The 23,576-nt window shown below is 43.4% G+C and overlaps 1 protein-coding gene and 1 pseudogene across 9 annotated transcripts in view; both read right to left on the bottom strand.

Annotated features, from left to right (window-relative positions):
- Positions 1 to 23,576, bottom strand: part of Slc9b2 (solute carrier family 9 member B2) — a 48,653-nt gene that overhangs the window by 6,597 nt on the left and 18,480 nt on the right. For 5 of the 9 annotated variants that reach the window (XM_087198799.1, XM_004866259.4, XM_004866258.4 and 2 more), the window contains exons 2-10: positions 22,102 to 22,235; positions 21,272 to 21,455; positions 11,180 to 11,350; positions 9,662 to 9,804; positions 8,851 to 8,978; positions 7,644 to 7,819; positions 4,935 to 5,041; positions 2,817 to 2,966; positions 652 to 760 (exon numbers count right to left, since the gene is read on the bottom strand). In XM_087198799.1, the coding sequence (XP_087054925.1) occupies positions 652 to 760; positions 2,817 to 2,966; positions 4,935 to 5,041; positions 7,644 to 7,819; positions 8,851 to 8,978; positions 9,662 to 9,804; positions 11,180 to 11,350; positions 21,272 to 21,455; positions 22,102 to 22,191 (1,258 nt within the window). In that variant the 5' untranslated portion in view covers positions 22,192 to 22,235. Of the gene's footprint in view, positions 1 to 651; positions 761 to 2,816; positions 2,967 to 4,934; positions 5,042 to 7,643; positions 7,820 to 8,846; positions 8,979 to 9,661; positions 9,805 to 11,179; positions 11,370 to 11,760; positions 11,912 to 21,271; positions 21,456 to 22,101; positions 22,236 to 22,347; positions 22,370 to 23,576 lie in introns of those variants that run through there. The other 4 variants (XM_087198800.1, XM_087198801.1, XM_021245413.2 and 1 more) reach the window with 4 other exon arrangements.
- Positions 12,684 to 21,259, bottom strand: LOC147821905 (E3 ubiquitin-protein ligase Mdm2 pseudogene; annotated as a pseudogene).

Genomic DNA, 23,576 nt, shown 5'->3' with positions numbered 1-23,576 from the left:
TGCTAATAAGAATAAAGACAGGAAACAAGACTTAGAGAGAAACTGGGTCTTGGGCTGATCTATTCTGCTCTGGGCAGCAAAGACAAAGGGCACCAAGGGCACCCAGTGTTTATTGATTTCCAGTGTGGGAAAGTGAGCAGGGTATGCTTGGAAGACATCCAGCGATATAGTATGAAGCATCTGGAAGCATCTGGGAATAGCCCATGTGCAAGCAGGGTTGTAAAAAGGGGAGGCACTGCTTATCTTGCTTGGAGAGAACAAATGGGTACTGGGACTGGGTCGAAATTAACCAGACCCTGCTAATACTGGGCAGGGATGTCTGCTACACAAGTGACTAGAAGAGGGAACAACAAACATTTCTATTTCATGGGTATGTATCACAGAGCTAACAAATTATCTTTAAAATTCTGGCCCATGATCAGAACAAGGCTACGTGAACATTTTTATCCTTAGAGAAAAAAAAACCACTGTCTTGAGTATTCACTGTTTTAGATAAGCAAGCATTATTTTCTAAACACTCTAAAAGACTTAGTTCATAATTAACTTTTCATAGAAGCGTAACAATGGGAATCCCAAACACGTAACTGCTGAAGATGTCTCACCTGAATATACAGAGATCTGATTATCACAAGAACCACTTGAAATCCTTACCAACAGTTTCTGGTCTGAGAGATGCAATAGACACCTCTGCTCCAATCAGACCAAAGAGAAGCGGCTGGAAAATGTCCCAGGCAACTGCAATTATCTTTTCAACCTCTCCCTAAGAGAAAAGCAGAACACACAGAGACATTTTTATATTGGTAAGGGACAAGTGCCAAGACTCTTACCATTTGAAATCTGAGTTATTTGATCTGAGGATGTAGCTTTCTGAAATGTGTGAAGGAAAATGCTCAGCAAAAGGAGAACCCGGCAGGGCTGCAGCTCAGGGCAGAGTGCTTGCCATGTATGTGCAAGGCCCTAGGTTTCATCACAGGCACTCAGGAAAAAGAGAAAGGAGAAGGAAGCCGGCGAGAAAGGTGTCTGGGTTCCACTGCAAGGCAGCCTGCCAACCCAGAGAGCTGCAAGATGGCCCTCAGGGAGGGTACACCCACAGGGCCTCTCCCTGGGACCCTAGTGGAATTGGTGCAAAAAATAAGGAATGAGTAGAAGTGTGGTGTCTTCTTGCCCAAAGGAAGAGTGAAAGCTATATAAGTAGGTGGTTGAGTGTGGTCCCCAGACTAGCAGCCTCAGGACTGTTTGGAAATTTATTGGAAGTACAAATTCTTAAATCCCACTGTAGTCTACCTAAATAGATATTCGGGTATAGGGTCCAGCAAATTTAATTTTACCCTTCCAGGTAATTCTGATTTATATTAAAGTTTGCAAAAATGGCTCTAAGCCGATGAAGTCATAAGGAGATGGTACTTCATGTATTACTGGTGAAAAAGTAGACATATATAACTGTAGAAAGAGGCTTGACAATATGTATTAAAGCCCTCAAAATGATATTACTGGACCCCCAACTTAGAATCTGCCATAAGAAAATGATCAGAAATTTGATTTCAGCTTGATTTAAACAGCACAGGCTGGACGTAACACACACACACACACACACACACACACACACACAGATATGCATGCAGATACAGAGATGAACACAAAGGTGTCCATCTCTTCTGGGTCGTGGGATTACATTGACTATCTGTGTAGCAGCTGGGCCATAGGCAGCTCAGGCCAAGGCATGGCAAATGCAGCTGAGGAAGCAATGGTCTGCTTGCTGCAGCCTTCCTGTATAACCTGCATCCTAGTTTTCCTGCAGATGGGTGCAGTGGGAAGGGAGGAGCTGGCCTCTCCCTGTTTCCGCTTCCTGCCGGAAGCTCAAGCTTCTTTTCCTTAAGGAACCTCAAGTTCCCTGGGTTTCTGGGGCTAAAGCCCCTTTTGGGTGCCAGCCCGAATCCTATGGCTCCATCTCAGGTCTTACTCTTTCCTAGCTCATCACTCATGAATTTAAAAGCTTAACTTTGAATTGCAAGATTTAGAGTCACCATGTTCATAAAACACTTGGTATATGTCATTGAAACACGTATCAAAACATTAAAAAACAGACCTCATAATAACACTGCCATCATAGGATAGTACAAGTCACTTTTGGAATCAGATAAATCTGACTGAAAAATATTTTTAGAATAAAATAAAAACATACATAAATTTTTTTCAGTGTGGGGGATCGAACTCAGGACCTTGCACTTGCTTGCGGGACCAGCACTGTGCCACAAAGCTAAATCCCCGGCCCAATTATAAATAAATTAATAAGAGGGTATCAGGATATGCGTGTGATATAGAGTCAGGGCAAATATGATTGTGAATCATCTCCCTTTAGAGGAGGGTGGATTAGTGGGGGCTGCTGGAGGAAAGTGGAGGTTCTGTCACAGTGACACTGATGTAGATGTTTTCTTGTGTGGTGTAGAAAATAAGGAATGGTGTTTCTAGGATTGATAAGGTCTTGGAAGTCTTGAGATGTGGCACGCGTAAGGATTTTGTAGCGAACACTGTTTGTCTTGGCATAAAACCGGAGCAACCTAAATGTCCCTAGCAGGGTCTGACTACCTAAAGTGTGGCCTTGCCACACAGTGGAGAGCCCGCAGCCATGCCCACCATGGAGCTGAAGACCTCAATTCCAGACCGACAGGGAGTGGACACTGTGTCTCTATGCACCGGGGCACCCTTGTATATGTACAGAAAACAGCTCCTAGGGTCAAACGGTGACTAGGGTTAGGAATCTGAGCATAAAAGATGACTCAAAAAGACATCAGAGAGGAAGCTGGGAAGAAAGTCACCTTCTCGTCGCTCCATCCCATTCCCGCCAGGAAAGCCATGACCAGCGTGCACAGCCCGCCGGAGCCTGGGAAGCCGAGGCGCACGCTGCTGAACACCGCCAGCACGGAGAGGCCCAGCAGCAGGCAGGCGCGGGTCAGCGCCAGAGGGGCCTGCGGACGGAGGGAGAGGGCGTGAGGCGGCTGCCGCGAGGGGCTCCCAATCCAGGATTCAGAGGAAAACGAGACCGAGTCTCCTCTTCCTCCAGAGCGGACACGATGCGATGCAGACCTGGTCCTCTGAGGGAGCCAGCTGGCCTCCTGCGCAGTTAGCAACGCAGACTTGGCCAGCGCAGTAGCAGAGGGGCCAGGGCTGCAAGTCCAGCTTTCAGCATCACTGCTTTCCCTCTCCCAGCTGTGACCGCTCTGAAAGCACCTTGGCCTCGGGGTTCCGGTGACGGTTAAAGCTGCGTCTCTAAGCAGGTGTGCTGCTGTGTGCCGGTCATCCCGGCATGCCGGGAGGCTGAGGCAGGAGTGTGGCAAGTTCTAGCTGGGCCTGCACAACTTGGTGGCCCTGTCTCAAAATTTTAAAACAATCTTAGAAAAGGCTGGGGATGTAGCTCAATGCAAAGTCCCCAGGTACAATTTCCAGTACCCCCCCCCCCCAAGAAAGAAAAATATATTTATTCTTTTCAGTCTTTTTACTCTTTCTTTTGATACTTGGTTTTTCTTTCCAAATTCTTGAACACCAGGAAGGTTTTAAGAGGCGAGAGCGGTTGTTTGTTTGTTGTCCCACCGTCTAAGGACGCTGTCCTTCCCCCTTTGCTTTTCCCTCTTAAATCCCTGACCACGGAAGGAAGTAGTCTCGGAAGTACTTGCCTTGGGCCACCTGGTGCAGGCTGGGTCGCCTCTCTCCCAGCAGCCTCGCTGCTCTCCAGCCAGTGACTGAGTGTGCAAGCCTTGTCCTGGGAGCCTCAGTCTCCCCGGGGACCCAGGGTGGTGGGAACAGCGCTCTCCCTATGGACCGTGTGTGGCCTGCACCAGACAGACTTCCGCAGGAAGCTCAGTGATGGTGGAAACATCTGTATCCACTGCCGCCGCCCCAGCTGGTGGCTGGTAACTGAGCAGAGGGTCACCATGCCAGACTCAGTTTACCTTGTCAGTTTAGCTCAGTAAGAAGCAAAATGTAAGCTATTGTATTTCTGTTTATTTTACTGTGTAATTAGAATAATCCTATAATTTTTTCCCTTCTTTTCTTCATTTTTTTCTTTTTTGAGACAGGGCCTCCCTACATACACAGTCTGCACTGGCCCTGAACTTGCTTTGTAGCCCAGGCAGGGCTTGGACTTGCAATCCTCCTGTCTCAGCCTCCCAAGGGCACCCAAGTGCCACCATGCCTGGCTCTATAATTTTCCTTTACACATTCATAACCTCTTTTCAAATGTTTTTACTTGGAGGGTTTTGCAGCACAATAAAAATTTCAAATCAACAGACAGTTTGATGATAGAAATGTTAATTTTCTTCATTCAAAGTTCTTTAGTGAAGTTTCTAATTCCATTCAAAATGTTCTGAAATTTCAGAATAATGCTAGTTTAACCAAAAGAAAATATTTCCAGATGTTTATCGACCTGGAGGGATTTACCGGGGTAAAGGAAAATAAAACTTTTGTTTTTCATCACAAGATCATTGTGTACAGTAAAGAACTTTGTTCTCCTTATGGAGATTTTGCTATATTATAATAATCTTTAAATTATAATGATTATAATGATTATTAAATGTTAAGACTTATCCATTTAATAATATTAGAATCTAACAAAGACAGAGGCCAAAAGTTATCATATACTTAATTTAGTTGTGTATTACCAAATTTTAAAAATTGCACAGACTATTATTTTGGAGTTAATGTTACTCATTTTAGAGTGAAATATGAAATGTTTAGAATACGAATTAGAGAAAATGATACCAGGACTTCACTAAGATCTCACATATCTGTCTCATAAACAACACTGATAGACCAGTGAGTTTTAAAACAGGGATCCTTTCTCAAACATGCTCTTCACATCCAGCTTTGAGGGACATGTTCTAGCATGCTCTTCCAGTGACCTTCTAGAGTGCGACTTTCCCACGGATGATTTCTTTCACCTGGTCACGGCTTGGAAAGTACCGGATAAAAAATCCAAGAAGAACTCCAGTTGCCACACCGATCGCCACCTCCAAAACACCTTTGAGCACGTTAAACGCGGTGGAGCCTGAAAAGCACACCGAACAAGACTTCAGACAGAACTGTGCACCCATCAACTCGCAAGCATCGGTCTGTGGTCATCCACATGAAGAACTAAGTACGTGGAAGGAATTCTTCTCCTTTCCACAACCTTAAACAAAGCTGACTTAGCCGGGTGTGGTGGCACACGCCTGTAATCCCAGCACTCAGGAGGTTGAGGCAGGAGGATCACTGTGAATTCAAGGCCAGCCTGGGCTACATAGCACCCCTGTCTGAAAAAAATAAAAGGTGACTGAAGGTGTTTAACAAAATAGGCATTTTTTTTTTTTTTTGTACCAGGGATCAAACTCAGGTCCTTGAGCTTGCAAGGCAGGCGCCGGAACCACTGAGCTAAATCCCTGGCCCTAAATAGGCATTTTTTATAAAGAGAATACAGTGATACCTTGGTTCATGAGCTTAATTCTTTCTACAATTCTGGTCGCAAACTGAATTGGATGAGAACTGAATCAAATTTCCCCATAAGGTCAACATTGAACCTAACAAATGACTTTGATTAGGTTTGTTCTACTATATTATATATATTATAATATATATATTATATATATTATAATATATATATTATATATGAGTTAAGCAAGTAGATAGATCTAGGTAAGTTTTCAAATTACCATTTAAGAGCTTGTTTTTATAAAAAGTAATAAACATAAATATCGACTTCAATAGCTCTGATATGTGCAGAATAAAGTAATTTAATGAAAATTAAGAATCTTCTTACTCCTTCTCAAAGGTCTACTCTAACAGTAAATCTGAAAATAAATTATTTCTGAAATGTCTCTAGAAACACCTCTGTTGCTTAACTTTTGAAATATTATAGTCATACGTGAAGCCTGTATTTTCCCTCACACCACACAAGATTAAGGAAACTTTAATTTAAAAAATTTCTGAGCACACTGTACTGAAAACTCCGCTTAAATTGCTTCCCTGTGTAAAGCCATTCTTCAAGATGGGCCCGAGGGAAAATGCGCTAGCCTGTCACTGTGGTTTCTTGTTGTTACAGCAATCACCTCCCTTATTTAAAAATAACTACTTGGAGTAATTTTCTTAGCTAGCATCGCTCTGTTAGGCAAATGGTGTGGCAGCCAATAGCCTCGAGTGTGCTAGGAGCCTTACACTCAAGCTGTACCTAAATCACTTACTCTAAATCATGGGAGTGGCTAATTGGTTTCAGTCTCTTGCTTGCTGAAGTTGTTTTTTAAAACCCCTTGGGCCCCAGCCTTAAAAATTCTAATTGAGTGAAGCCAGCAGGGCTCAGGTTCAAAAGGTCTGAGGACTGCACTGACTGAGGACTGAGGATAAGCAGGGTGATGTTACAGAGTCCATCAGGCAGGTTCTTCAAGCTGTCCCTGTCCGGAGCCTCGAGTCCCCGCCAGACCAAGAAAGCCCTTCCCGCCTCGGCCCGTCACCCCTGCCTTCGATGCCCCAGCGAGCTCCTGCTGTGAACTTCGACTGCTAACCCTGCTGGGCCCTGGTTTCCGTTCCCAAAGGTTCTGATCTCGATGGAGGACATGATGCCCACATTTCTTTCAACTCTCCCAGTAATTCTAATGTGTGATGAAGGCCGGGACCCATTGTTTTAAAGGTGTATACATCGGAACACGTAAAAGTATAAATTTACATGGATATAGCAGCGTTACAATGAGCACATGCGTGTTGACTGGACTCAGTGTACATTCGGAATCTTTGCTGGTTCCTGGACTAGAAAGTGACATTATGAAAACTGCTTGGGGAAGACGAATTTACCAGGGCCTGGGTGGAAGGCCACTGCTGGGCCCGAGTGGTATGGAATCTGCATGCGGGAGGCTTACTAGAGGGAATGGCAGGAATGGGGGCCGTGTGCTTCCACCGAAGAATCTAAGGCTGAAGTCAGGCTACAATTACACTGTCACTAACAGGAAGTGCAAATTTTATTTCCCAGTTTTGGATGAAAGATGAAGGAAGCGAGTTAAACTGGTGCTGTGCCAAAGGACAGTAAAGGCGTGGAATCTCCTCTCAGCCTTCGGTCCATACCCGTTTAACAAAGGTGTTGAAGAATGGTACCTGTGTGTGCCCGTGTGTGTGTGTGTGTGTGTGTGTGTGTGTGTGTGTGTGTAGGGCTGCCTTAGGCTCCTCTTCTCTTACTACTCAGAACAAAACACATCCATCCAGAACCTTACTGAGCACTGGAAAGGCGCCCATGAAACCTCGCGGCTGTTCCCCCATCAAATGCCAACAAGGAGAGGGCACAAAGGGTCCTGCTTTAGAAGCATGCTGTGCCTCCCAGCTGCACTGCTCTGTCCTGTGCGCCCACTGAGAAACCCCCTCACCCTCCGTCTGAAGTCTCTGGAATTCGACTTTCTCAGATCTCTGCAAACAACAACCTTGAGCTCCTTCTATGCCGTGGTGTGCGACTCTCACAGCCTGTACTGTGAGGAAGGGAGTGCGGATCCTCAGCTCCTGTCCCTCCTCAGGTACACAACTCGCTGCTGTTTTCCATGTTTTTAACTTGCCTTGAGCAAACAAGCCATGCTTATAGCATTTTAAGTGATGTCCCCAAAGATAAAGAGCAGTGTGCGGTGCACAGAGTAGTTTACCTGTGGAAAAGGCTATGCCCAGGCAGGTGTTGAAGCCTGTGATGGCCAGGATGTCATCGAAGCTGCCCGCGGCCATGAGTAAGGTGGGGACCCCCTTCTCTACCCCATAGCCCCCCTCCTGCAGAAGGAGCATTGAAGGCACCACCACGGCTGGGGACACAGCGCCTAGGACGAAACTGACACACAGCACTTCAGACATAATCCCACTTTGTTATCATGTGAAAAACCAAAGAGCCTGTAGCTTTTAACCTTGACTCCTTTCGGTCAGACTTTGGACTACAATAGTCTTTCTAATAGCGGAGAAATGCCAGTCAGAAACACACGGACACGAGTGTTCTCTAGAACATGGACCTCCAGAGTCTACTGTGGGCAACCTGTTTGGGAACCAGACTGCCTAAAGTAGGTATTTTATACTGATGAATGGCATGGGAGAATTAACAGCGTTAGGCCCAGGAAGCTGTGCTTTAAACAAAATGTTCATGTTAGGACTTTTGAAAACCTGGCATGGACATCTGAACCGGAACCCAGGGCTGGTGTGTAAAGTAAGATGCAGGTCCTAAGGAGAAGGCTGCAGTGACCGGAAATGATGCTAACAGCAGCAGCTATAACTGAAGGCATCTGAAATGCTTCCTGTGTGCAGCCCCACTTGGAACTCTTCTGATGAACTGATTTCATTCTCACCGCAACCCTGTGAGATAGATGCCGTGTGTCTTCCTGCTACAAGTGAGGACACAGGCACAGTGGCACTAACACTGTGCATGCCAAAGAGCACACTGGGAGTGGCAGAGCTGGGTGCAGTCCAGGCGGCAGAGCCCAGGGTTGTCACCCTGAGAAGTGGGAAGTTCTTACTTCTACCAAGGACTTACTCATATCCTTGCTGCTTTGCTCGCCACTGGAAGCGAAAGCTGAGCCTGGGGAAGGGACAGAAGCACCCCGAGGGAGCAGAACCTTTGTGCAGACTCTGAGCATGACCCAGCAGCCCCCACCAAAGGCCCTGGCCTCCTCAATGGGCTGAATGGCCTCGGGCGCTGGGAAAGCGCTTGCAGAGAGCAGACTCCTGGGAGAGGAGTACTGAGGCCACACTGGATTACCCAGGCCGCGTTTTCCAGTGTCCTTCAGAAAACCCTTTTGTACACACTGCGGTATGGAACCAGGGGAGGCCACAAGTGTCGCCGCACGACAATACGACAGAGAAACAAATCCTTACCCCAGTATAAATCCCCACTGCCACGGCAAACCCATCAGGAAGTGGGCAAGAATGGCAGCTGTACACGCCTCCACGACACAAGGACCCAGGGACAGGCGCACGCAGACGCCCTTCAGCTTCTTCAGGGCCTGGATGTAAACAGACACCCGATACAACCGACCCTGCAGCCTCGCACAGCACATGGCCCTCAGCGCCCCAGAAGCCTCCGACCACGCCTGGGTACAGTGAGTCTTCCAGGTGTTCAGTTTCACTCAAACATTTCTGCATTCTAAGGGTTTTGGGGACACCTTGTGTTGCCTTCATAGTAACTCCATGAAACAGGTAATATTATCATCCCCAGTTTTTAGATGCTCTCAAGTTAAGTCATTTGCCCAAAGTTATGAAACTGGTGAGCAGCGGGGCCAGGTCTGCACCCAGCCACAGCTTCAGGGTCTGAGTCCACACATGACTGGCTTCAACCGCTCGGCGTCAGTTCATTAGTTTATTCGGCTCTCCGGGGACCCGTGCTCACGTGGCTCTGCACCACTGTCACCTACAACTGTGGCCCGTGTCTCAGTCACAGGATGCAGCTGCACCTTTTCTGACACTAAGTCCACCTTTCTCTGAGAACGAGTATGGGGACATCGCTTGGGTCCCTGAGCAACACAAGGTCCTCCCTGCAGATCAGCCCTGCAGGAGATGCGCTCTATTCTCTTCTTGGGAACATCACGCAAAGTGACCCTGTCCTGTCCCGGAGCTAGGGGACCCTAGACACTTGGGACACTGGAGGAACACGGTCCCTGTTTAATAACTAGAGACGCTCACGCCTTACCTTGGAGTCCAGCCCGAGGCCGGCGCGCACCAGAATGACAGACAGCGCGATGCTTCTCAGGGAGGAGGACCACCCGTGCTGGATCTGCACGCTGTCACAGATGACCGGGATGTTCCTGAGCAGGAACCCAGCCAGCAGCATGCCTGGAACGGCAAAGCCCAGCGGGACCGGGCGGTTTCAGTGAGAGACCAGAGTTTCTGGCCCTTCACCCGAGGAAAGGGCGACTACAGAATCTTCCCCTGCGGTTAGCCTTTGGATGAAATTAAGTTAAACTTTTAATTAAAAATTAAATAATGCAATAATTTAGAGGAGCAAAAAAGAATTTAAATGCATATAAAAGGAAACATTAGAATAATTAATATTCCCCTCCAAACTGAACATAAAAGGGAGAAACGAGAGGGGTGGAGAGGACCAAATCCTAAAAGGAAGACGTCTTCATCAATCTGAGTTCAGCCACTCCCTTGTGCGTAACGCCGAACAGCGACCAGCTCCTGAAATTCCGCGCTGTGCAGGATTCCCTAAAACCTCAGCGAGCACTTAGAGCAGCAGGTGCTTCTGCTTCATCTTCACGCCAAGCACTTAACGAGAAACACACACTTACTTCGCAAATGCCTTAGAAGGGAGTCCCAAGGACACGCGCACCACCGTGCAGTGCCAGTCACCGAGCACTTGCTGGTGCCTTCAGGATTTCAGACCCACAGAGGGAACTACGACGCAGTGGACAGACACCGGGGCCGCACTTCAACAAGCCAACGAGACAGCTCTCCAGTATATGGAAGCATGAGAGTGCTGTCCAAAGTGAGAAAGGCCTGGGCAGTCGAGGGGCAGGGGAGTCAGTGTCTGGAAGGGGCAGTGGATGGGAGAAAGACTGACGGCTTCAGGGGCGTGGCTTGGGAGGGATCCACCCTCCTGGGGCCACCTGCCCACCTCCAGGGGGCAGAGTCCTGTCAGAGACTGTGAGGGCTGCACTCTCCTCAGCAGGGTCCTCTAGGCCTGTGCCCCCCACATGTCTGAGCTCACATCCTTCAGTTAGGCCCTCACGAGAACACGCACAGCGTGACTTTCAATATCACAGGTCCTGATTTGCAGTTCCCCGATTTCTGTGTTACCGATGCTTCCTTCCATCAGGGTTGATTTGGAGCTACCGACATGATGCTTCTGGGTGTGGAATTGGGACAGGCCGGCCAGTGGCGGCCATTCCATGGTGTTCCCATAATCTCGGGGCACACATAAGGGGAACACAGTAGAATAATTAGGAAGCGACCAGTTTCCGGGATTGATTGCTCTTGTCCTTTAGTGTAAGTTGTTTAATTCTAAATTTACATAATTTACTTATTTTTTGTACATCATCAATTTTTAACAACTGGTGCACAAAATCCCTCAAATTGAACATTTGGCTTTTGTCTCCATCACAGCAAATATGGAACTATTTCATCTCTTCATTTCCCAAAGCTTTCCAAACTACTATTTTAAAAATATTATTTGCTTTGAAAGAAAGAAGATTTTTTTTGCACTTACCAAGAAGAGGAGGCAGGGGAGGAAGTGTTGGTAACTTCACAAGCCGCAAAAGTCTTCCTCCAATGACAGCGCAGTAGAGCAGGATGATGATTCCAAACAAGTTTCCTCCTGGGAGACATTCACTGCCAGTGATGGACCAAACTACAGCCCACAGAAGGACCGCCATGGTGACTGGAATAAACCAAGAAAACTAGTTTCTGTCAAGAAGTTGTCAAATACAGGTTTCAATAGCATCTAAGATAATTCTTAAACATCAAACCCACTGTCTAGGAGCAAAAGAATCATTATGTACTGCAAACATGTATCAATAAAAGTAAAAATTTAATAAAAAATAAACATTGCATAGGTAAACATGTGTCACCATGTATAAAGCAGAAACATCAAGAATATGAACAAATGGGTAATTTCCAACCATTTTAAGAAATAAGATATCACCAGTCTTTCCAGTCTGCCTGTGCCCCACCCTGCCAGAAGGAACCACTACTTTGATTTTTTTAAACCATTCTCTTATTTTTCTTTATAGTTTTATCACAAACATAATAGCAGTTCATATGAGAAAGTCAAACAAGCATTATCTTTACCCTTTTCACAGAAATATGACAACGCTGAAGCTCCAATCATGGTTTGGTAGTTTAGTTCTAAGACGGATACCACCGTGTTGGGCAAAGGGCAGATGAATTCCCTGAGCCTTGACCTGTTACTCATTAAAAGCATGAAGTGTGTTTTCTTCATTCAGACTCCTTTATCACCTTATGCCTCTGGGTCAGATTCCTTTCCTGCTCCGGTCTTCCTTCACGCAGGTGTTAAGCACTGAGGGAGGTCTGTCTAGAAGCTGGTAATACAAGGTTGACTAGCCTAAAATTTACATAACCTGTCTCATCCCCTTCAAGACTGAAGGCATCAAGATAAGAGATTTACAGGGACACCAAGCTACCAGGGGCATCTAGAAGCCTCTAGTCACTGCCTTAAGCTATGGTCATCTTGGATTTCAGCAGACCCTGCTGAACTGAAGCTGCCCCAAGCAAAAACAATCATCTCATGGAGCCTGGACCCCCTTCTCCTGAGCAGTAAGGACTCTCAGTGCTACAGAATGGACACCATGCTCAACCTAACCACCTCAGCCACTGGAGGACTGGCCTTGGTCCTCTGTTCTCTGGACAGTCTGCTCTGCAGCAGAACTGTGCAGGCCCTCCAGACCCCAAGCTCAGTTCTGTCCCACGGTCTCTTGCTTCCAACTCTGCTCAATAAATCTGCCGGTGCCTCTCTCCGATGGGTTCTGCAATAAGACATCAGGAACGTGCCTGGAACAAGTTGATGTTCCCATTTCCCTTTTTTTTTTTTAAAGGGTGTGTATTAGTGATACAGAATAACATTCATTTTGATATCTTGGTACATGTCTACAACATATTTTGATTATTTTTATCCTCATTTCTTCTTTCTTTTCTCCCTTCTCCCTCTGGTTCCCTTCTCATCTCCAAAACTCTACTTTCTAGTTTCCTGTTATTTTTCTTTTATTTATTTAGCTTGCTCATATGAGAAAAAACCATGAGATGTTTAACTAAGACTGGCTTCTTTCGCTTAAGGTCTCCAGGCCTCCAGGTCCATCCATTTTCCTGTAAATGGGATGATTTCATTATTCTTTATGGCTGAACAATACCCTACTGTGTATATACACCACATTTTCTTTGGCCATTCATCTGTTGATGGGCATCTAGGCTATTTCCACAGCATAGCTACTATGAATTATGCTGCTCTGAATATGGGTATGCATGTATCACTACAGTGTGTTATCTTTAATTTTTTTTAGGAATATACCAAGGAGTAGTATAGCTAATTCAAATAGTATTTCTATTTTTAGTTTTTTGAGGAATCTCTCTACTGAATTCCATAGCAATAGTTTACATTCCCACTAGCAGTCTAGGAGGGTTCCTTTTTCCCTACGTCCTCACCAGCATTCATTATTTTTTGTATTCTTGATGATAGCTATTCTGACTGGGGTGAGATGGAATCTCTATGTACTTTTGATCTGTATTTCTCTAATGGCTAAAGATGTGGGCATTTTTTTCATGTATTTTATGGCCATTTATACTTCTTTTGAGAAGTGTCTATTCAACTTATTTACCAATTTGTTGACTAGGTTATTCCTTTTTGTGTGTGGGGTAAATTCTTTGTATTCTTTATGTATTCTAGATATTAATCCTCTGCCTGAAGAGCAGCTGGTTAATATTTCATCTTGTCTGTTGACTGTTTTTCAGAATGAATCTCCTTTAAATTTAGGGGGACTTCCTTGGACCCCTTCAGGTGACTGCCTTGAGTAAACATTATCGTTAATTCTCTTTTTACAGAAAATGTTTTCTTAGAATTATCCACATACTTTCCTTATTTTTTAAACTTTTAATTACTTGTAAGTCAATAAATAATATACATACACAAAAACCTAAAAATACAGATAATCATGACTATATTAGTAATCCATAAGCATGTAAAATGAGGCCCAATTTGCAGAGCTGAATGTTGAATAACATTTATTGCATGTGTTGTCATATATAATCTCAATTATTATTACCAATTCTGGTTATTTTCACTATTTTACTGAAGATTATTACTTATAATAAGCTGAATATTTTTGCCTATATAACATAGCACCAAATATAAATAAGAACTTCTGAAAGAGGAGAGAAACTAAGGATGGAGTTTCAGAGTATCTACATTTTAAATACCAACTCTTCCCACATACTTTTCCTCCTTACACAAAAGGTACTAAATAAGTTAATTTAAATGTCCTACTTATATTTCTTACTTTGATATATGTTCATAAAATCTATGTTGTCTAAATTTTTAGGCTTATATAATTAGAAATTTAAAATATATACTTTCATGGATATGTCAGCTAGTTGAAGTAAGTTAGCACAATCATTTGAATTGGTTGCCCACATCCTGGGCAGGGCTTATTTCTTTTCTTTAGCTTCTCTGCACATGTGAAACATGACATAAGATGTCCTGTTTGGCCAAGAACAATGCAACCATTTTTAGGTTGACCTTGGCAAAGGTTCAATGCCATGAAGGGGAAAACTGGATTCCACGCTTTCTTCTCTGTCTTGTGTTTCTTCCTTCTCAAACTCTTTAACATCTTCTTGGCTGCTATTAATAATGCTACTAGAAGTTGATGACTGAGAATAGTCCTCACTTTCTTGTGACTGGGAGGCTTGTATGACTTATCATTATTTTCACCAATACGTGACTCTCTGGAATCATCTGCTGCAGTATCCGGTGCATCCAAGCCCTGGCCTGCCTGCGTTGAGTTTTCTAATTTGGATTTCTCAGGGGTTTCCCCTTTCTCTTTCCCGTTATCTCCAGAAAGCCCATCCTAACCAAGGGCCCATCATCTGTTGCAATGTGATGGAAGGGGGGGGACTCATTTCATTGCATGAAGTACACCTCCAATTGTCAGTAAGGAAATTTCTGGATCTTCTTCAAATGGATGCCTGTAACACTCTCCCCTGCCCAATACACAGTAACTTGATATACCTCATGATCTTCATCTCAGAGTTCTTGTCCTTCCTAAGAGTATCATGTTCTGAATCAAGAGATTCAACTTCAAATTCTACACTGGATTGATCTGAAACTGGATCCTGATCTAATAATTCACCTGAATGTTCACTTACACCATCATCCAGATTGGGATCTGATGGAGTCTCTGTCGACTCACTGCTGTTACTTCTTTCACAACATATCTCCCTTATTCCACAGAGCCAGGCTTTCATCAAAAGAACGGGAAATACTATCCGATTTGTGGTGTTTTGTCATCATCAGACAATTCATCTGAACTTTCTTTCCTTTCGCTGACTGCTCTCCTTCTAGATGAGGTAGCTGAGGTAGAAACCGAATCTGAAGATGAAGGCTTCCCTTCTTGTAGCTCTTGCCCAGGGCCTTTTGTTCTCGCCCACCTTCAAGATGGCACCTGCTCTCACTCTCAGATGTGCCTCAGTCCGAAGGTTCTGGGTGATTGACAACTATCAAGTTTCTATAGATCACTGTATAGATTTTCCTGTGCTCTTTCACAGAGAAGCTTGGTACTCCAAACAATCTCCTAGCAGATCATTTGAACAATAAACAATCTGTCGTTTCTCATCACACAATCGTTTGGTCATAATATACTGGCCAAGATAAAATATGACCTCTATCCCAGAACTTCAGTACAGTAAATTCTACTCATGCATCTCTAGTGCAGAAGTTCTTAACCTGGGGTTCAGGGATGCCCAAGAAGTCCTCTTTTCTAGTGTAAGTGTCTTTGTGCATCAACAGACTAACAATTTAGGCTTTGGTCCAGCCAGGGTCTCTTGTTCTGAAGCTGGAATCTGTGAGGTGCTTAGAGCACCATCAGTAGACACAGATGTGGTGGTATTGCACACTGGCGTGGATCAACACGGAAAACTTGCTGTATGCCAGTGAACACAGCTGCTTCTCACCTTGAGGGGATTTTTGCACCTGGAGTGGGGCCAGGATCCCCCAGGATGCCCCAGTTCCCGTCACCCTGGGCCTCGGTGACTGTTCCCCCTGTGGGCTCAGGCCGCTGGGGTGCTCAGAGGCGGCAAGGAAGGAGGCCGGACCTCCCCGGGGAGGGGTGGGGCCGGAGCTACCTGGAAGACTAGGCTGCCCATACTCACCTTTTAAAAAGTCATCATTCAGGCTGGCATCTCAAACCGTTCATCTAGGACAACTAGCTCGACGCATGAACTATTTCCTTTAGTAAGCGCATTTTTGTTAGCATGTGAAATGTTTCTTAAATGAGTCACAACTTTGTAAACTCTGTCTTACAAAATGGTATACTCAAAATAGAAGGGCTCCTGGGAAAGACCGAGTTGGGGCAAACCACTCTGCACTCAAAACTTAGCACCAAAGCACCAACAAAAACAAACACTCCTCCTAACAGTAACAGTGCAGTTGAATCTCCACTGACATCTGTGTCTCACACGCAGTCTGCTCTTTGCAGATGCAGATTTGTGAAGAAATCATCTTTAAATACAGAGCAACCCCATAAAAAATGGGCCTATATCAGAGCCTTCTCTATCAAAATAAAAAAAAAATAATAAGAAGGAAAATTGTTGGCAGCTTCTTCCTTTGTAATGTCTGCTGTTTCATCCCCATGAGTAGTTGTACTAGAAGCTCTGTGTTGTGGAACGTCAAAGAGCTCCTGATGCCCCTAAGCCAGCTACCGAAGGCCTGAAAACAGGCACCTCAATGGGGAGCTCAACTTAAAAGGTCCCCGTGTGAGGAAGGCTTCTGCTTAATTGTGAGACAGCACACACCTGCTCTTTTCCGTTTTCTACTCACTTTGCCTTCACTTAATGATGCAAAATATTAATATGCCAGAAAATTTATGTCCCCAAATACAAACTCCTTATTTCACACAATTTCTGATCTGCCATTACTCATGGGCTACTTCATGGTGTAGAAGCACTCTCTGTCAGAATACACTACATTTCTCATGAGGATCCTTGCTACTAAATTACTGGTTTTGTTGTCTGAAATTAGTATATTTTGAAAGAAGTTTTTCTAGGTATATATTGGATTTGCCCCAAATTGCAGGTTAACTGATTGCATGGGTAATAATACAAAGGGTCAGCAACTGGGATCTCATATTAAAAAGTTTTTGCACAGCAAAAGAAATCATCAATGGAATGAACAGACAACTCACAGAGTGGGAAAAAAATTTTAGCCAGGTGCTCCTCAGACAAAGGACTAATATCTAGAACACAAAAAGAACTGAGATAAATCAGACCCCCCAAAATTTAAAGATCCAATCCAAAAATGGGCATCTGAGATGAATACACACTCCTCAGATGAAGAAGTACAAATGGCAAATAAATATATGAAAAAATGTTCAACATCACTGGTCATTTGAGAGATGCAGATGAAAACAACACTGAGATTCCACTTCACTCCAGAAAGAATGGCTGCTATCAAGAAATCAACCAATAACAAATGCTGGCGGGGCTGCGGGGAGAGAGGAACCCTTCCATCTCCACCATTGGTGGGAGTGCAGCCTGGTGCAACCACTGTGGAAATCAGTATGGAGATTCCTCAAAAAAACTAGGATTAGAGGTTCCATTCGATCCAGCTATTCCCATTCTGAGTATCTTCCTGAAAGAATTAAAAGCATCATACCACAGTGATATATGCAGACCCATGTGTATAGCAACACAGTTTGTAATAGCTAAATCTTAGAAACAATCCAAATGTCCATCAACTGATGAATGGATCAAGAAGATGTGTTTTTTAATATAATGGAGTACTACTCAGCCACAAAGAAGGATAACTTGAGATCATACTCTTTAGTGAAATAAATCAGAAACACATGTGTAAATATCGCATTGTCTCTCTGGTGTGAGAAACTGAAAGTATAAATAAGGATCAAAATGTATAATAAATATTGTGAAATAGGAAGAAATTGTTCAAAATAATACCAAGTGTCAGATACTTTGTTAATTAAAATGCTTTGTGCAAAAAAGGTATAGTTTTCTTAGGGATGAGCTGAGAGATAGATTAGCAATTGAAAATGTATTTTTCTTAAGATCATGAAACACAGTGTACTTACCATTATTATTCTCTAATTCTATTGTTATGAAATTTTATTTTTTTGATAGAAGTGTTTTTGTATTTTCTTTATTAATATCTACTTGCATTACATTAAAATAAAAAAAACCAAAAAAAACAAATTGCAGGTTAAGGGTTATTTTCGCTCACTTCATTGAAACTATTATTCATTGGTTTTTGGCTTTCCGTATTATAAAGTCTAATTTGACTCTTTTTTTTTTGTACAGGGGATCGAACTTGGATATTTGCGCCTGCGCTTGTGAGGCAGGCAGCTGAACCACTGAGCTAAATCCCCAGCCCTAATATGACTTTTCTACAGAGTTCTTTTTCTTTGTCTGATTTTAGGATCTTCTTTTTGGATCTGCAATTTTAGAGTATATTTATATGAGTCTCCCTTTTGGTTTGCTTAGGATTTATGTTTTTTAAAACCGATTCTGGAAAGTTCTGTCTTTATTTCTTCAAATGTTTCTTGCCCATTCTCCCTATTTTCTGTAAGAAGGTTGGACACACACGCTGTTTCCAAGTTGCTGAGCCTCATATGTCACATCTCTGTGTACTGCCTTCTGGGTAATCTCTTTGGCTCTACTTGCTAGTTTACCAATTTTATTTTCACTTACTCTGCTACCTACTCTGTCCATTGAACTTTAAATTTCTATTATTGTCCTGTATCTTTTATCTTCAGAAGTCAATTTGGTTCTTATTCAGATCTGTAATTTTTTGTTTTTTTTTTTGGTTCTGGGGATTGAACTTGGGTCCTTGCGCTTGCACAGCAGGCGGCGAAACCACTGAGCTAAATCCCCGGCCCCAGATCTGTTAATGTTTAATAGTTACTTCTTTAAATTCCTATTTATTTTTCCTTAACTTCTTTACATATACAAAAATGCTTTATATTCTATTTTATGGTAATGGAAAATTATAAAACCTCTACTTTCTGTTTCTTTTTTGTGTTTTATTCATCTATTTTTAAAATTTACTTATTTATTTATTTGGCAACAATGAGCCCTCCCTCTACCTTTATCTGTGGGTTTGAATGTGATACAAATTCAAACATGGGTTGAATGTGAGTTTTCCAGGTAGGGTCTGCATTTATCTTTACCATGTGCTTACAAATTTACAGCCCAGGGGACTCCTAGAGCTACAAATTGGGATTGAGTTTTTTCTGTGAACTGAGGATACAAATCAGGATAAATTTACACATTTTTAGCTGAGACTCCTCACGATATAGACAGGTTTAGCCACAGGCCTCATTGGAGAGCAGGTTCACCACCATCTCACCATCCCGTCCAGCTCTGGGTGAGTGAAGGACAACATCATTTTCCTGCTAGCCAGGCAGGTGTCAGCTCGCCTTTCTGTGTGCTCACCGTTCTCAAAATCACTTTCAGTTTCATCAGGTCTTGGGAGAAACCTCCAGGGTGAAAGGCAGCTTCCGTGCTTATTTATCTCTCCTACTTGTATTCCAGTTTTGGTTTCTGATCACTGCTTTCTTCATAGGTCAACAGTACATTTAAACAGGCTTAACATATTGTTTTCAGATATTACTACTGGTTTAAGTGACAGGACTGTTGATTGCGTGTCGTTATATTTTGGTTTGTTTTCAAATCATGACATTTTTACCCTTTCTTTATATCTGTTTTATTATAAATATTTTAACTAGATATGTGCCATATTTTAAAAGGTAAAAGTTAAAAAAATAATAAAAAGGACAGAAAAGGTATTAAATTATCTGTGGCCCCAATTAGCTAGTGTATATTCTGGAACCAGGCTATCACTGTGTGTCCTAAATAAAGTTTGAGATTTTATTCCATGCTAGTTCAGAACCATACTTGATTTCATTAAAAACATGTCCAGAGTCTAAAATATAACATATTGTACTTGGCTTTTATTGTCCCAGATGAAGATGATAATAATATTTTCTAAAGTTCCCAGTTGATCTTTAGCTATGAAGGATTATGCCTCATTTTTCAGTAATTATAGCCCATAGAGGCCATATATTCCCTCCAATGATGGTATCATTTCTCAACACAATTTTTGAAATAGTCTTTAAATTTGTCTTTAGAGACAATTTTCAAATCCCTTGTTCTTTTTCCTACTATATTTCTACATCCCTTAACATACAGAGGGTGATCAAAATATACAGTGAGTGGTTAAATTAAAAATTTATGGGCCAGGGATTTAGCTCAGTGGTTTCGCCGCTGCCTGGCAAGTGCAAGATCCCAAATTCAATCCCTGGTACCAAAAAAAAAAAAAAAAAAAAAGAGAGAGAAAAACAATGTATTATGTTAAAAGATACATTGGCATTAATCTCCCTCAACACCCCAGCCCCAGCTTTGAACACACCTATCCCATAGTTTTTGCCATTTTCTGAAGCAGCTCTGAAAGTTCTCTTTTGTGAGTATGTTTATGAGGTGTGGTCAAAAATATGGTAAATGCTGCTGCCAAGCGCCACCCAACGGAAAGGCAGCTCGTAAAAACATGATATGTGTCCTCATCTACCTTATTCACCAGATCTTGTACCATGTGACTTCTGGCTCTTCTCCAAAGTCAAAAGGACCATGAAAGATAAACACTGAAATCAATTCAGAATATTGAGGCAGCTAGGATGGAGCAACTAAAGACATTCACGAAAGAGGACTTCAAGAAATGCTTTAGAAAGTGGCAAGATCGATGGGATACATGTATTGGAGGCCATGGAAAGTATTTTGAGAGGGACCAATGGCAATGTGTCTTTTACTGTAATAATTTTTAAAAACCTGAACACTTACCAGATTTTTTGAACACACCTAATACGTAACACAAACACAACACACATACATATACACTCTTCCTTTCTGAATAAAAATGGCATCACTGCACATGAACATCCATTTGTTTAACTAATTTATAATAATCTTTGTCTGCCTCCAAAAGCCAAATCCATTCCCTAAAGAAAGATATAGGCCAACAGGAAAATATTCAGAACAGAGCTGAGATAAACTTTCCCTTCCCCAAGGGAAGGGAAAAATCTTCAAATCTTCAAAGTGTTTTTAAAACCTGGCAGCCGTATGGCAGTAAGTTGAGCTGCAAACCAAGATCTTTACTTATGAAATGACAGGATCATTTGGAAATAGAAATTGAGCTATCTTCACTCAAATAGTAGCTGAATTAGTTTAAAGGGAACGCTTGTCTATTTACAAGTGATTTCCCAAACATTTTCCCCAGCCCTTGAGTAGTCAGTCCTGCAGGCTTACTCAGTACCGAAAAGCCACAGTCCCTTGGCTTCTGTCCTGTCCCTGCCCACGGGGATCGTGTAAGCCTCGGGTGAGGACGTCAGGACCCTGCTAGCCTGGCCCTTGAGTGGCCGTGTGGAGCAGAGCCAGCAACCACTGTGACTGTTCACCTAGTTCTTTTGACGTGAGGGAGATGTAAAGTTCCTTTTGTTCTCTGAAAGATATGATTTTGGAATCTCACCACATCTGTGACCCCTCTTTCCCGCGCCCATCCTTACTGGACACCTACCATTCGTGACACCTCTGCCCAGCAAGCCATGAGGAGGGCAGGCCAGTGCCTGTCTCAGTCTTTGCAGACAGTGGGAGCCAGCTGGGGTTTCCTGTAGCTTCTTCTCACGGCTGTTCAGTAGGTTACTCCCTTCGGTGGCTTCGCTTCCATCTCTGCCTCTGAGGTTTGTGACTTTCTCTTGTACCTACAGAAATTTAAAAAAAATTCTTAGAACTGTTTGCTTTCTGCACATCTTGACAATTGCTGGTTCATCACATTACAAAGCAAGTTGCTGCTACTGGAACCAAAGATCACATTGTATATGAAAACTGTACAACTTTTATTACTAGCAAATCAGCAAGTGCTTGGGACAAGAACTGCATTTGCAGTACTTAGCACTGGGTCATGACTTTTATAAATGCTTGAGTCACATAAAATAAACAGAGCAGTATGTTTTTAAATATTGTACAGGGTTTAAGAATTGGCATAGTTAATACATAATTCAGGACAATAGTTGGTCCATAACTGAAGAGGTTCAGGAAAATAACTATCCGTGTTGAAAACCAATTCACATTCATCCCTCTACGTGAAATTAAGCAGCAGAAAGAGGGAAGAAAGCCAGATCACCCTGGGGATTAGGCCGGGAGCGACACGGAGCTCACAGGCTCTGCCGGCCGCAGGTAGGGGCGGCGGCAGCCTTAGGTGGGGAAGCTGGATTTCCTGCGTTCCAGGGAGAAGAGCGGGGAGAACTGGTAGCTGAGCATAACACCCCAGCTGTTAAGGATGGGAAATGATGGTCCTTTCCTTAAAAGAGTGGCTGGGATTTTCAGGGTTTGACCCAGGCTTTTTACCTGTGTTCCCTGAGGCCCAGCGGCTGTACAGTTTGTCTCTTCGGGTGGCTCCCAATTGTCACATTCGATGGGTTTATCTTTGTCCCCCATGACTCGTGACTATGAAGAAGGCAACACAGGGAGGGCAGCCAGCTCTGTTTTGAAGGAGAAACAGTACAGAGTCAGAGCAGTAAGCGGAAAATCTTTGGAAGTAAATTGTACTTTTTTCCTCCCTTAGAACTCTGAGCCCGGTGTGGTGGTGCACACCTGCCATCCAGCACTCCTGAGCCGGAGGAGGAGGAGGAGGATGGTCACAAGTTGGAGGCCAGCCTGGGCTGCACAGTGAGGTAAAGGCCAGCCCATACTACACAGCAGGATTCTGTCTTTAAAAACCAATAGGTAAATAGAGAAATAAATGAAAAAGAATTCTGAATGTTGAAAATATTTTAAGTTTTACTATTCTTAACTTTTTTTAAATTCCAACAATTGTGGTATGATTAAAAAATATGGTGAATGTTTAAATTTTAAAGATTTATTACAGTAAAGACATAGTCCCATTAATCCTCCTCAAAATACCCCTCCTCACTTCAAACACAGGGCATCATTCTTGCTACTTTCTGAAGCGGTTCAGTTTATATTCACAGCAACTTCTGTCAAATAAAGACATTATACTGTGTTTCCCACCCTGTTTTTTGAGTTCTACTCCAAAACATTCTGAGCAATCTCACTACCGAACTTTCTCTCTAACAGGCCAAGCTGCTGAAGCAGCGAGGCTCCAGGTAGCTTTCCAAAGCTGGCGTGAGGAATGAGTCACCGAAGGGAAACCTCTGGGCTCCATCATTTTCAGAGAAACCAGTGTCACTAACTCCTTCCTGGTTCTTATTTCTAAGTTAAAATTGAAAATACAACACCACTGATCAATGCCCGCAGTATCTTAGGCCCTGTGGTGCCCACAGTATCTTAAGCTATAGTAGTCTCTTGCTAGGAGTCTATGGGCAATTTTTTTTTTTTTGGTACTGGGGATTGAACTCGGGACCTAGTGCTTGTGAGGCAGGTGGCAGAACCACTGAGCTAAATCCCCGGCCCATTATGGGCAATTTTTAGATTGCCAAAACATGTCCTTTGTATTCCAGACTTACATATACCAGGAAATATAAACTTATACCAAGAAACCATATGGTACACTATAGGTTGGCCCAATAAATGCCCCTCTTAACCCTGTCTCCCTTGATTCCTATGCTGTAGAGGGTGAGAAGCCAAATGCTCCAATCCCTGGCCCCGGCTGCAGCTCGAGGTGGCAATGTGTCACAGTTCCATACGAGATGTAGGTGGGGATCCCTGGCAAGGCCTTCAGAAGATCGTACTTTTCATTCTTTGCCCTCCAACATCTCCCTTTCTCCTTCCTGGAAGGTAGAGACAATGCCTGGAGGAACAGCCACCCACTGCCAAACAAGGATGCAACTGTTTAAGCCACTGTTCTCATGTTTTCCTTTGGC

The sequence above is a fragment of the Heterocephalus glaber genome, unplaced genomic scaffold (assembly GCF_053883595.1).
Source record: "Heterocephalus glaber isolate CG9 unplaced genomic scaffold, H.glaber_assembly_v1.0 deba00001688, whole genome shotgun sequence".
Taxonomy (NCBI): domain Eukaryota; kingdom Metazoa; phylum Chordata; class Mammalia; order Rodentia; family Bathyergidae; genus Heterocephalus; species Heterocephalus glaber.
Note: the sequence above shows the minus strand (reverse complement) of the source record. Positions and strands in the feature narration are given on the sequence as shown.